The sequence below is a fragment of the Bombina bombina genome, chromosome 6 (assembly GCF_027579735.1).
Source record: "Bombina bombina isolate aBomBom1 chromosome 6, aBomBom1.pri, whole genome shotgun sequence".
NCBI classification, from domain to species: Eukaryota; Metazoa; Chordata; class Amphibia; order Anura; family Bombinatoridae; genus Bombina; species Bombina bombina.
In genome coordinates, this window is record NC_069504.1 from 421973827 (window position 1) to 421987565 (window position 13739).

General features: G+C 38.2%; 1 protein-coding gene across 4 annotated transcripts in view; it reads left to right on the forward strand.

Moving 5' to 3' along the window:
* NR3C1 (nuclear receptor subfamily 3 group C member 1) overlaps positions 1 to 13739 on the forward strand; it is a 288230-nt gene that overhangs the window by 227311 nt on the left and 47180 nt on the right. For all 4 annotated transcript variants that reach the window (XM_053717157.1, XM_053717158.1, XM_053717156.1 and 1 more), the window contains exons 5-6: positions 1068 to 1346; positions 3867 to 4011. In XM_053717157.1, the coding sequence (XP_053573132.1) occupies positions 1068 to 1346; positions 3867 to 4011 (424 nt within the window). The remainder of the gene's footprint in view (positions 1 to 1067; positions 1347 to 3866; positions 4012 to 13739) is intronic.

Here is a 13739-nt window from a genome sequence, read left to right on the forward strand (position 1 = left end):
ATCAATTGATTGACAGATGACGAATCTGCAATCCACTAATCATTGTTTCCCCCCAGGTCGTGACATTTGTGCAAAGGGGCTGAACGAATCTAAAAAGATCAGTATAGACTACAAATTTGATGAATGAAAGTCTCATTCATTGTTTAAATCCTATCCTATGACTTGAGCGAGCATTCTCAAGTTTACATTCACTTTAATGAAAGTCCCCTTTATTTGTTCCACTGGTAAATCCTAGCATTTGACAAACGCTAGGACTTACATCACTTTAAAATATAACCATTACTCTGTCCTGCTTAATTTGGTTAAAGTAAAATGAAATACAGTGAACCAGATAGAGCTTTGGTGAAATACTCAGAATGGCACGATGATGAACCAGGAATGCAAACTTTTAAGACTCAAATAAATATTTGCATCAATCAATGTTCAGTTAACAAGAACGATAAATACATTGAAGTCTCAAAAATGCAAACATTGGTTTCTGGTGTTAATTATATTGTTAGGATGTATGAGTTTCTGTTTTAATAAAGTTTTAAATATGGATTACTCAATAACTTCTTGAAGGTTGCCGTGGTGATATTCTTTAGTGTTTTGGAGCACTCATTGTAAATCTATATATTGATAATCTGTTTTCCATGGATTCAGTGAAGACAATAAACTGTTCCATATGTTTGAACATCTGGGTTTTTTTGTTGGGGGGGGGGTTCTCAAGCAAATGGTGTGTTGTCAAAAGAAAGGGTAGCAGTAGCAGAGATGACTTAAGCATTACGTATTATTTATAAAACATTTCCTGTTTTGTTTTTAATTTTTCTTATGTACATACAATTAGACTGATTTTCTACAAAAAAAGTTGAATATTTTTAATGCAGATATTATAGGTAACTAGAGAAGATTTTGCCATTTTTAATTTGTGTTATTTAATCATTCATCTGTAACTACACTTTTGTTCTACAGAATCATGAATAGATGTTAGGCTCTCTGTTAGTATTTATTACCTACATTTTATTTTCTGAGGAAAACTAAAAAAAATAATTGAACATGGTCTGCTAATTATATGTTTTATTTCTTAGCACGGAAAACAAAGAAGAAGTTGAAAGGAATTCCGCAGTCTAGTCCAGCAAGCATAAGGGAACCCACTGAAAGCACTATGAACAAGGCCATGGTTCCTGCAGCAGTCCCACAGCTAACACCCACCTTGATTTCACTGCTAGAGGTTATTGAGCCTGAAGTATTGTACTCTGGGTATGACAGCACCCTTCCTGATTCCACATGGCGGCTCATGTCTACGCTCAACATGCTAGGTGGACGGCAAGTAGTATCAGCTGTCAAATGGGCAAAAGCTATTCCAGGTAACATTAATCATTCAAAAGTATGCAATTACATAAAAATGATTTCACAATTTAAGCTACCTTAGCTTGTATCATATGTTAACACATTAAAATCAACTACACCTCTTTAACCATGCTGGCTGTAATCTTTTTTATAGCAACGCATGGAATGTACATAACATTCCAGTATACAGTACAAATCATTATGATACTAGTGACTCTGCTTTATTATTTCTCTAATCCAAATAGCAATTAAAAAGGGTTGTTTATTTTAATAACTACCTTTATTAATAATGCCAACTTAAGGGAGTATAAGTGGGTTGTCTCCTCAGCCAGTTTTCGGAATGCTTTATGACTAAGAGCTGAAAGCTTTTTTCACATGAGGGGGCCACATGATTGGTAAATGTATTTAGTAACATGCGCAAAATAACAAAACACGCACCTCCTTTTGTCAGATGTTTGCCTACATCATCAGACCTATGTCCTAAGGCTTGACCTCAGTTCAGATACATGCTCCTTGCAAGCTAACCTCATACCAGGTGCATGTATGTGGTAGCTGAATTTCTATTCAGACCCCTCTACCTTCTTAATTGAAACTGTGTGCTGCTTTGCTATGCACATAATATGCGGTTTCACATGACGACAAAGCTGCACATGGAGTTGGGGAACAGATGAGAGACCACTAGGTCTTCGTACAGAGCAACTAGACAATAAAGAGCCTTTTCGTGGGTAACATTTTAAGAAGAGGTTGTCATGGTTTGGCTATGCTGGATATGAATGCTGGTCACATATGCCAACAAGGAGAACAGATACAAATCCGTATTCTTTATGGACAAGAAACACGCAAACATGTACATGCAAACACATACACACACGCGCAAACACATACACACACGCGCAAACACATACACACACGCGCAAACACATACACACACGCGCAAACACATACACACACACGCGCGCAAACACATACACACACAAACGCAAACACACACACGCAAACACACACGCCAACACACAAACACACACGCAAACACATACACACACACGCAAACACATACACACACAAACACACACACATATTTTGCTTTATTCAACTCTGTCCAAAAGAAAACCCATTGCTAGCCAAATGCAGCCCATATAAAGGATGAATTCATTTACAATCTGTCAAATAGTTGTTAGCTATTTTTAGGATTTTTTCATCTGAAATTATTCTGGAGTCAATTTACTGGTGTTGAGAGCCCACACTTTTTTATTGGTTCTTCCAATCAGAAAAAGAAATAAAGAGCTATTAAAGGCTGGCATTTGTTTTTACCTTAGTTAAAGGGACATAGAAGTGATGTACTAAAGGGAGAGTAAAGTCAAAATTTAACTTTCATGGTGCACTGTGCACTGTACAATACCAAAACATTTGAGTAAGGATTTGGCCCTTGGGGCGTAAATAGTTCTTCCAAATCTTTAGAAATTTTGTTGTAGATAACCTCAAAGTAAAAGAGTTTAAATTAGTTCTGTGGCATAGAATCAATAGGCAGCTGCAAATTAGGACCGTTCCCACCTACTAGAGACCTAATGACTGAGCTCTCCATTAAAAATGCCGAAATCAATCCCACTCCTCCACTGGCAAGACAATGGAACCGGAGACCGCAGGATACAATAATGTAATTTATTAAAACTTTAAAACCATATTTTGGATAACATCTTGCACACAAGAATCACTAGGACAAGCAACGTTACAAGTACAATCTACAGCTGGAGAGCGCGTAATGATTCAATGTTTACAGCTGATCGTTGATCAAATCAGTTAAGTTACTTTACAAAGTTCCGCCTCTGGTGCTGTGCAGCTCCAACGTACGTTTCCCCCACAAGGGTGATACCGGTATTGTGAGCATGGCCCTTATTTGCAGCTGCCTATTGATTCTATGCCATTCTATGCCACAGAACCACTATTTTAAACTCTTTTACTTTTATGTTATCTACAGCAACATTTCTGAAGATTTGGAAGAACTATTTACACCCCAATATATCCTTACTCACATTTTTTTGTTATTCTACACAGTGCACAGTGTTGTATATAACTAAAACGGCTTCTTTACAGTATTATTTGTTTTTTATTCAATGTAAGAACTAGTGGTGACATCTTGGTATCACTAAAACATTTATTATCTTGTGGAATCTAGTTAATTGGACAATCTCATTTTATCACTTGCAATCCTTCAACTCTGTGTTTAACCCCCACAAAGGGGTTAAACTCATAGTTAATAAACTGCTAAGGAGTCATAGTGAATGATGCAATTGTAGCTGCTGATTGGGTCACCAACAGTTTTTGCTCAGGACCAGGGTTAAAGAGGTTTATCACATAGAGTTGCAGGGTCGGTAGTGATAAAATGACTTGCTGTAACAAATGAAAGCATATACTTTAAGGAGATATTTCTGCTGGACCCATACAAGCATATATGTACTTTTACTTTTTACTGCATGTTCTATAAGAAGATGTGATGTGGGCAAAGTCACTTGTCTATAATTGTGCAACATTTGTTTCAGGTTTCAGAAACTTACACCTGGATGACCAAATGATCCTTCTGCAGTATTCATGGATGTTTCTGATGGTATTTGCACTTGGGTGGAGGTCTTACAAGCAGACTAACGGCAGCATGCTGTATTTTGCTCCAGATCTAATCATTAACGAGTAAGGAGAAAATTATCACATATAATTGTTGTTTTATCACTTCTTTTCCTTGATTTGTCTGATTACACTACTGATAACCTCTTGACACTATTGCAGCTTTAACCTTCCCTTTTATGTAGTAACAATAAACCTTTATATATTTTATACAATTACAATAAATTAATTTTTCATAAGTTCATATTATATAAAGTACTGTATTTCAAAAGTCTCCATACAACATTTAATGCTTTATAAACATTTAATACAGTCATTTTGGTGACATATTTGCAGTATTTTTTTTTTTTCATAGCATGGATGCACCTTTGAGAAGCCTTATGACTGTGTTTAACTGTTTGTCTTTGTCCAGTTAGGACCATATATTTACATTAGCTCCTACCCTGGTGTAGGCAGTCACTTGTAATGCTGATTAAACTGTATGCTCTACAGCAGAAAAAGTATTATTTTTAGACATACAGAAATATACAATGCATTTTTTTAAAACTATGCTATGGAATTTCATTTAATGTTTAATGCGTCTTTGTTATCTCCAGATAGCTTTACAGATTAAATTACATTGACGTGTCATTTAAAAATTGATTTCTTTCAGAGCTTATTGCAATAAAACCATGCTTATATGCATGTTAAAGATAATCTCTTAAAACCGTTTTAGAAATATGATATTTCTTCACTAAAATTGCTACTGCTTACATTTGCCCCTTAATTATAGCCAGCTAGATACAAAAAAAATCCTTTATAAACTGCTTTTCATTTTTATAGTCAGAAAAAATTGCATCTAGCTATTTTATTCTATAGTTTTTTATATTTACCAAAAATGTTTGGCAAAATCTATATAGTGGTTTAGATAAGGTTGTTGGTATTTGGGAGTCTTTATTATTAAAGTGATTTTTGTATTCCTTCTTAAAACAATTTATGCAGAAAAGCTAATGTCCACACATAATGAACCTCTAACTAGAAGTTATTAAAAAGACATAAAAGTACAAAATGCACTGATGTGTTTGAGATTTTTATTAATATGCTATTCCTTGCTTATACCTTGCAAAGAGGTTAATGGGTGCTGCCATTTTGAAACCTAGGTTACTAGGCAGGTATCTGAAGGGGAGTTGCTGCACATGTGCTGATAGGTCTGCATTGGGATGTAGTAGAAGCTAGATTTCAAGATGGTGGCATCCTGACTTGCTAGGGTGGTGGAGAATAGCCTCAATATAGATGCAATTGACTACATGTTAAGTTAGCCTATCACCAGCTAGTTTAGATTAAAAATCTGTTTTAAATTTAGGAACCAGGAAGAATATTTAGGAGCCAGACATACTTTTAGGAGACAGACAGTGGTATTTATATATACATATATGGAGAATAACCAAAAAAATTAGGTGCCAGGAGTAAAATTCTTGGAGCCAGTGGCTCCCTGTCTCCTTGGTTTGTCGAGCATGGCTTTAAACATATATAAAGTCCGCTCCAGAATAGCACTACTGGGACTTAGCTGAACACATCGGGTGACCCAATGACAAGAAGCATATGTGTGTAGTCACCAGTGACCAGCTAACCCCTAGTAGTGTGCTACTCATAAGCCAAAATTAGATATGATTTTCAGCATAAAGTGTAATCAAAGAAAAAAATATACATCAGCAGTTTATCAGCTGTAGTAAATATATGCTGAAGTTGTTGTTCTAATGTTAAAAACCTGATCCAAAAACAATCTGTCTCAGTTCATTGACATTTTTTGATAAAGTCTGTAGCTTGTTGTAAGTCCCGGTAGTATAATTTTATACCCTAGATATAAGCATTTAGTACTGGTAAGACCCATTCACTGCATGTCTTACGTTCAGACTTTGGTTGTTCGCACCATTCCTTGGGAACCTTCAGCATGTTTAATTGGTTTACTATAACTCTGCTTCAGGATGTTGGATAATCTGTGCCTCTGTCAGTTTACTGTTTTGTTAAGGGGACTTTAAAGTGTTTGTATTTTAAGTGTGTGCAAGTTACCATTAAAAAATACATCAGTCTAAAACAGTGATTTTTAACCTTTTTTTTGCCGTGGCACACTTTTTTACATTAAAAAATCCTGTGGCACACCACCATCCCAAAATTTAAAAAAAATCACACATTGTAGCCTAATACAGCATATATATATGCACATACACACAAACACACATACTGTATGTATCGTGCTGTATTGCCATGCCTCCTACAAACTACCCCTGCACTGGGAGTAAAAAACTAGCAAAGTTTAAAAAATATGTCACACTGTTGTCAGTTTGCCGTGGCACACCTGAGGATCTCTCACGGCACACTAGTGTGCCACGGCACACTGGTTGAAAAACACTGGTCTAAAACCTTTTGTAGTCTCTGGTTAGGATCTTATCTCAACCTGTTTTATTTCATCTGTAGAACACAGAAATGTTACAACCTATTTGAAGCAGTATCCTCAAACAATTCTACTCCAACATAGTAATCTCCCAGCTTTTCATTGCCCCAGGAAAGATCGATTTTTTTTTAATGGGCATATTCTGTAAAACTTCACTCCTTCTTTCCCTATAAACAACCAGACAGGTGACTTGGGAGATGGGCTATATTATTCTACAATGCTACGGGAAAGGGCTAGCAAAATGTGGTAGGGAAGTAACAGTTATACTTAAAAAAAAACTCAAATAGCATTTTTTTCCCAGACTTTTTTTGTTTTGTTGGCACAGTAGGATGGAAGTGATGCATTAAAGATCATATGTCACTTATATGTCTTTTTAATTTATAAACTTTTGACACTGGGACATGGGGTTTCTCAATGCGTTTCATCAAGACATACTAACAACCCATATATTTGGATTGCCTTTATTGACAGCAGGTTAGATAGGGACAGTAACTGAGTAGCAGATTTACTTTGTTCCTTGTTGAAAAGCATACTTAAGTAAACTCAATAGCAGCAATGTACTACTTTGGAGCTATCTGCTGATTGGTGGCTGCACATATATGCCCCTTGTCATTGGCTCACCCAATAGGTTCAGCTAGCTCACACTAGTGCATTGTTGCTACTTCAACAAAGGGTACCAAGAAAAAGAAGCAATTTTACTAATAGAAGTAAATTGAAAAGTTGTTTGAATCATTTAGTCTGTCTGTCTTTAAGCAATGGTAAAACCCTGCTAGATTGAATGTTAAAAATCAATTGTGCATTCTATTGCAAGAAATAACGCTATAAAATAATCAAAACTACTTACTATTATTTTAAAAATTTGATTTTTTTTGCAGCCCATTGCGCTCCTTCGTTCCGCCCCCATAAATATTTAATGTCCACTGCAGTCCCACCCGCTCTACACATCAGAACCAATAGACACCACTCATGATCCTGACGCCAGATAGTGAATGCTCAAAACATTCCTTCATTCTCAGACAATTCAATAAGAGGACCTCCTGAAATACATTTCCATGACCATACAATATTTCTTTCATTAAAGGGACACTGAAGCCAATTTTTTTCTTTCATGATTCAAATAGAGCATGACATTTTAAGCAACTTTCTAATTTACTCCTACTATCAATTTTTCTTCGTTCTCTTGCTATCTTTATTTTAAAATCAGGAATGTAAATCTTAGCAGTCAGCACCATGGATAGAGCTTGCTTATTGGAGGATTACATTTACCCACCAATAAGCAAGGATAACCCAGGTTCTCAACCAAAAATGGACCGGCTCCTATGCATCACTTTCCTGTTTTTTAAATAAAGATAGCAATAGAACGAAGAAAAATTGATAATAGGAGTAAATTAGAAAGTTGCTTGAAATTGCATGCTCTATCTGAACCATGAAAGAAAAAAAATGGGTTTAGTGTCCCTTTAAGTGTGTTATTTTCATGGTGATATCAATAAATATTTCCAGAATAAAACAGCAGCATTACAAATGAGTCCAATAATGCAAGATCATTCTTCCACATCCAGAGTGCTTTGCATGTTGTACAGCAGCATGGATTTGATATTCACACCTTAAAGGTTGATATGTCAAGGTCAAGGCATTAATTAGTTTAGGCACACATATAGTGTGACCCAGTGAACTGTGCTTTCTTTGCTAATGTAAAAATAATGATATTAACCATGCTATTGAATTAAGTACCATACCATAATGAGGAAGCAAAAGCGGACGGCTGAAATTCAGTGAAGTAAAAGTCCTTTATTTGAAGAAATCTTTAAAAACAAATGGTCAAAAAGCAGAAAGTGCATGTTCAGAGCGCACACATAAGCACCAAGGGATAGGCTTGCTTACGCGTTTCGGCTGAATTAAGTAGTCTTACACATACATAATGTGCTTCAGTGAAATAATATGAACAATTAAGTCCAGGGTCATTGATCCAATGTGGTTTAACATACTCAACAGTGTATAACAGAACATGACAAATTGGATGCATCTAAACCCTAAACAGAGATTTAAAGGGACACTCAATCAAAATTAAACTTTCATTATTCAGGTAGAACATGCCATTTTAAACAGCTTTCCAATTTACTTCCATTAACTAAATGTGCACAGTCTTTTTATATTTAAACTTTTTGAGTCACCAGCTCCTACTGAGCATGTGCAAGAATAAGTATGTATGCATTTGTGAATGGCTGATGGCTGTCACATGGTACGTGTATGCATTTGTGATTGGCTGATGGCTGTCACATGGTACGGGGGAGTGGAAAAATACATAATTTTTAAAATTGTCAGAAAAAAAATCTACTACTCATTTGAAGTTCAGACTAAGTGCTATTGCATTGTCTTCTTATCTTGCATTGGTTGATTATGCAAATCTACTGTGTTGACTGGTCCTTTAAGTAATGGTTTACCAGCTATCACAATTTGCAGTACCCAGGAATGCCAATAATGAACAAAAATTTATATAAAATGAGTGTTGTGCTGTTATTAAGTACATTTTATGGTGTTTTTTAATAATTTATTTTTTTATTTTTACAGGAAATTGCTGTAACTAAATAATAATTGTAGAAGCAATGTACTTGCACTGTTTGCCTTTAGAACAATTGGGATTTTTTTCAATTGCTCAAGTCTGGAGGTGTACAGGTCTAGTTAAAATTTGGATGTGGCTATATAATCCCAAATATAAATTGTATTGCTAGATTCCAAACTGAACCTGTAGAAAAACTATATAGCCCATACCTAGACACAGTTCCCCAAAGAGAAAACCATTATGAGGGTTGTATTTATTTAAACTGTGGGTAGTTTATATAGCTGAGAACCCTATGCACATAAGATTCTTTGTAGCCTGAACTCTGACTTAAAGGGACAGTATACTATAAAATAGTTTTTCCCTTAATGTGCCCAATTACTTTTTTTACCAGCTGCGTAGTATAATATGTATGAGATTCGCTTTTTTAATGCTTATTTGTGTATATGAATTAGCTGGTTTTGCGTTTTGAAGCTACAAACTAATGAAATGGGTTGAGCTTGTAGGTATAATCCGATCTCATTACTTAATCACATTTTGTGCATATACCTGCTTCTTTATCTTATATCTGTCCATAAACCAATCACCAATCCTTGGAGAGAAGAATGTAAAATTGACATTGTTTTACCTTATCTCTTCTATAACCCACTGGGAGTGTAATTTCTTTTACCTGCTGTGTTAACATAGCATGTCCTCAAGGCCAAAAACTTTCAGGATGGGTGGGGATACCATAGGCTAAATAAACTTTCCTTCCTAAGATAGGAAGAGTCCACGGCTTCATTCCTTACTGTTGGGAAATACAACACCTGGCCACCAGGAGGAGGCAAAGACACCCCAACCAAAGGCTTAAATATCCTCCCACTTCCTCATTACCCCAGTCATTCTTTGCCTTTTGTCACATTAGGGGGTGGCAGAGAAGTGTCAGAAGATTCAGAGAGTCCTGGCTATCTGCTCTTCGAGATAGGACTGGAGTTTTAAGTAGTCATGTCAACCTCTCAGTGAGAGTATTGATGAAAGTTAGTCTGGAGATGCAGGAAAAGGGTTTTTTTTGCGAAACTTTCCAGACTACTGCTAACAGCTCCTAAGCAATTAGTGTTGACGAGTTTCACTGCTTGCTTTCTCTCACTCAAGTCCATGTCAGGAGCACGGCTATAAGACTGTCACACTTGAGAGGCTGTATTCTGTTCCACAGCATGGATCCTGGAGGTAAGATCATTTTTTACTCATAAAACGCTATAACAGGGTCACAGTGTGGCTCTTCTATACCTTGATAGGATCCAGGATTAATATCCTCTGAAGGTAGTCTATTGAACAGCATTAATCAGTGTATTAATTATTTACATGCTGCTTTGTGTGATTTTGTTTCCTGGGCTGATAGACTGTTTGTTTTTGACTGGAACAAACAGGTTTCACTTTTAAGTTTCACTTTAGTTTTTGAAAGTGTTGCACAGCTCCTATTATTTGCTGTACTTGTAATAGCAAGAATGGGAAAGAATTGCTTCTTCCTTTCCCCCCCTCGTCTACTTTTAAAAAGTTGTTTCCTGACTCTCAACTAGTTTTGTGGGGCTCCATTCCTAAGGTGGATGGTGCTATCTCTATGCTTGCTAAACGTACTACTATACCTCTTGAGGATACTTCTTTGTTCAGTGAGCCGATGAATAAGAAAATGGAAATTTTTCTGAGAAAGATGTTTCAAAATACAGAATTTTTGTTTCAACCGGCAGCTGCAGTTGCCGCGGTTGCCAGAGTGGCTACCTACTGGTGCGACTCTTTGTCGGAACTCATTGAGGTGGAGTCTCCCCTCGAGGATATTCAAGACAGAATTAAAGCTCTGAGAATTGCGAACTCTTTTATCTGTGATGCGAACATGCAAATTATTCGCCTAAATGCAAAGGCCTCTGGCTTTGCGGTCCTAGCCTGCCGGGCACTCTGGTTGAAGTCTTGGTCTGCGGATATGACTTCTAAGTCCAGACTCCTTTGTCTTCCCTTCAAGGGAAATATTTTATTTGGTCCAGGCCTGCGCTTCATTATTTCTACGGTTACCGGAGGCAAGGGTGCCTTCCTACCGCAAGATAAGAAGAACAAGTCTAAGGGATGACAATCTTCTAATTTTCGTTCCTTTCATTCTGACAAATCCCAACCACAACAATCCTCGTCCATGACTGAGCAACCCAAGAGTACTTGGAAGCTGGCTCCGTCCTGGAATGAATCCAATCAGAATAAGATGCCTGCCGAAAACAAATCGGCATGTAGGGGCGGCCCCCGATCCGGGATCGAATCGTGTAGGGGGCAGACTGTCTCTTTTTTCATACACCTGGTTCAAGGATGTACAGGATCCGTGGGTCCTGGAGGTGGTATCAAGATAGGCTTCAAATCTCATCTGCCAAGGGGTAGATTCCTTCTCTCTAATCTGTCTACCAGACCAGAAAAGAGGGATGCCTTTCTAGGGTGCAATCGGGATCTATCCTCCTTAGGAGTTGTTGTCCCAGTGCCTATCGAAGAAAGAAGTTTGGAATTTTATTCAAACATTTTCGTGGTCCCAAAAAAGGAGGGAACTTTATGCCCAATTCTGGATCTAAAGTGCTTAATCAAATTTCTCAGTGTCCCTTCCTTCAAGATGGAGACAGCCGGCCGAGAGAATCGCTCTCTTGGTGACTCTGTCCAGATCATCTGTCCCGAGGGACATGCTTCTTCATACCATCCTGGGAGATTGTGACTACGGACACAAGCCTATCCGGATGGGGAGCTGTTTAGGATGTCAGAAAGGCACAGGGTTTGTGGACTCAGGAGGAGTCCTCCCTCCCGTTCAATATTTTGGAACTACGGGCAATCTTCAAGGCCTTGAATGCTTGGCCACTTTTAGGTTCGTCCCAGTTTATCAGATTCCAATCAGACAATATAACCTTGGTGGCTTACATCAACCATCAGGGGGGAATAAGAAGTTCCTTGTCGATGAAGGAAGTATCTCAGATTCTGGAGTGGGTGGAGGCCCACAGCGGTTCGCTGTCAGCGATTCACATTCCGGGTGTGGATAACTGGGAGGCGGATTTTCTCATCAGGCAATCCTTCCATCCAGGGGAACGGTCTCTCCATCCTGAGGTGTTTGCAGAGATATGCAGCAAGTGAGGGATAGATCTCATGGCGTTCCATCTCAATACCAAGCTACCCAGGTACGGGTCGAGGTTGAGGGATCCCAAGCTAATCTAATAGATGCACTAGCAGTGCCCTGGAGGTTCAAACTTGTATATCTTTTTCCTTCATTACAGCTTCTTCCTCGAGTGGTGTCCCACATCAAGCAGGTGCAGGTATCAGTAATCCTGATTGCTCTATCGTGGCCGCAAGGACCTGGTTCGTGGATCTTCTCCGTGGAAGTTACCTTGTCGCAGAGACCTGCTGATACCTGCTGATACAAGGTTCATTTGTTCATCAAAATCTAGATTCTCTGATGCTGACTGCGTGGAGATTGAACGCTTAGTCTTAGCCAAGAGAGGTTTCTCTGAGAGTGCCATTGATATTCTTATTCAAGCTTGTAAACCAGTTACTCGGCGTATCTACCACAAGGTGTGGAGGACCTACTGATTTTCCTGGCAAGGAATTAAGGTTGTCAGGATCTTATCTTTTCTCCAGGATGGGCTGGAGAAGGGCCTTTCTGCTAGTTCCCTGAGGGGACAGATTTTGGCCCTATCAGTTTTATTGCACAAGAGACTGGCTGAGCTTCCAGACCTGCAATCCTTTGTTAAGGCTCTGATTAGGATCAGACCTGTGTTTAGATTGGGGGCTCCTCCTTGAAGCCTAAATCTTGTTCTTCGGGTTTTGCAACCGGTTCCGTTTGAGCCTCTGCATTCCATGACATTAAATTGTTATCTTGGAAGGTTCTCTTTTTATTGGCTATTGCCTCTGCGCGCAGAGTTTCTGAGATCTCTGCTTTGCAATGTGAGCCCCCTTATCTGATGGTTTTCTTCATAAGGTTGTGTCAGATCACAAAATTAATCAGGAGATTGTGTTTCCTTCCTTGTGTCCTAATCCTTCTTCATCGTAGGAATGCTAACTTCACAATTTGGATGTGGTTCGCACCTTGAAGTTCTATCTTAAGTCTACTAAGGAGTTTAGACAATCTTCCTCTTTTTTGTTGTCTATTCGGGGAAGCATAAGGGGCAGAAGGCTACTTCGGCTTCCCTATCTTTTTGGTTAAGGCCTAGCTTACGAGACAGCGGGGCATTGTCCTCCTGAGAGGATAACGGCTCATTCCACTAGAGCAGTGGCTTCCTCTTGACCCTTTAAGAACAAGGACTCTATGGATCATATTTGTAAGGTGGCTACCTGGTTCTCGCTACAAGTTTGATGTTTTTGCAGGCTGTGGTGCCCTCAGAATAGGGTCCGCCTCTTCCTTTTTGTTCCCTCCCGTTATTCATTCAGTGTGCTCTGGAGCTTGGGTATAGTTTTCCCAACAGTAAGGAATAAAGCCATGGACTCTCCCTATCTTAGAAGGAAAAAATAATTTATGCTTACCAGATAAAATTTATTTCCTTACGGATAGGGAGAGTCCACGGCCCCCGCCCATTTTTCCTTGTCTATTGACGGTCCCCTATCCGGAAGGAAAATAATTTATCTGGTAAGCATAAATTATGTTATTTCAAATGCCAATATAAGGGTTATGGAAATACTTGTAAACAATTTAATACACTCCAGCAGGTAAAATGGATCATTGGGAACAAATTAAAGGGGAGACATTTTTTGAGTAAACTGTCCCTTTAAACTTATATCTAATCAGACAAAAGTGAGACATTGTTACCTATAATAATAATA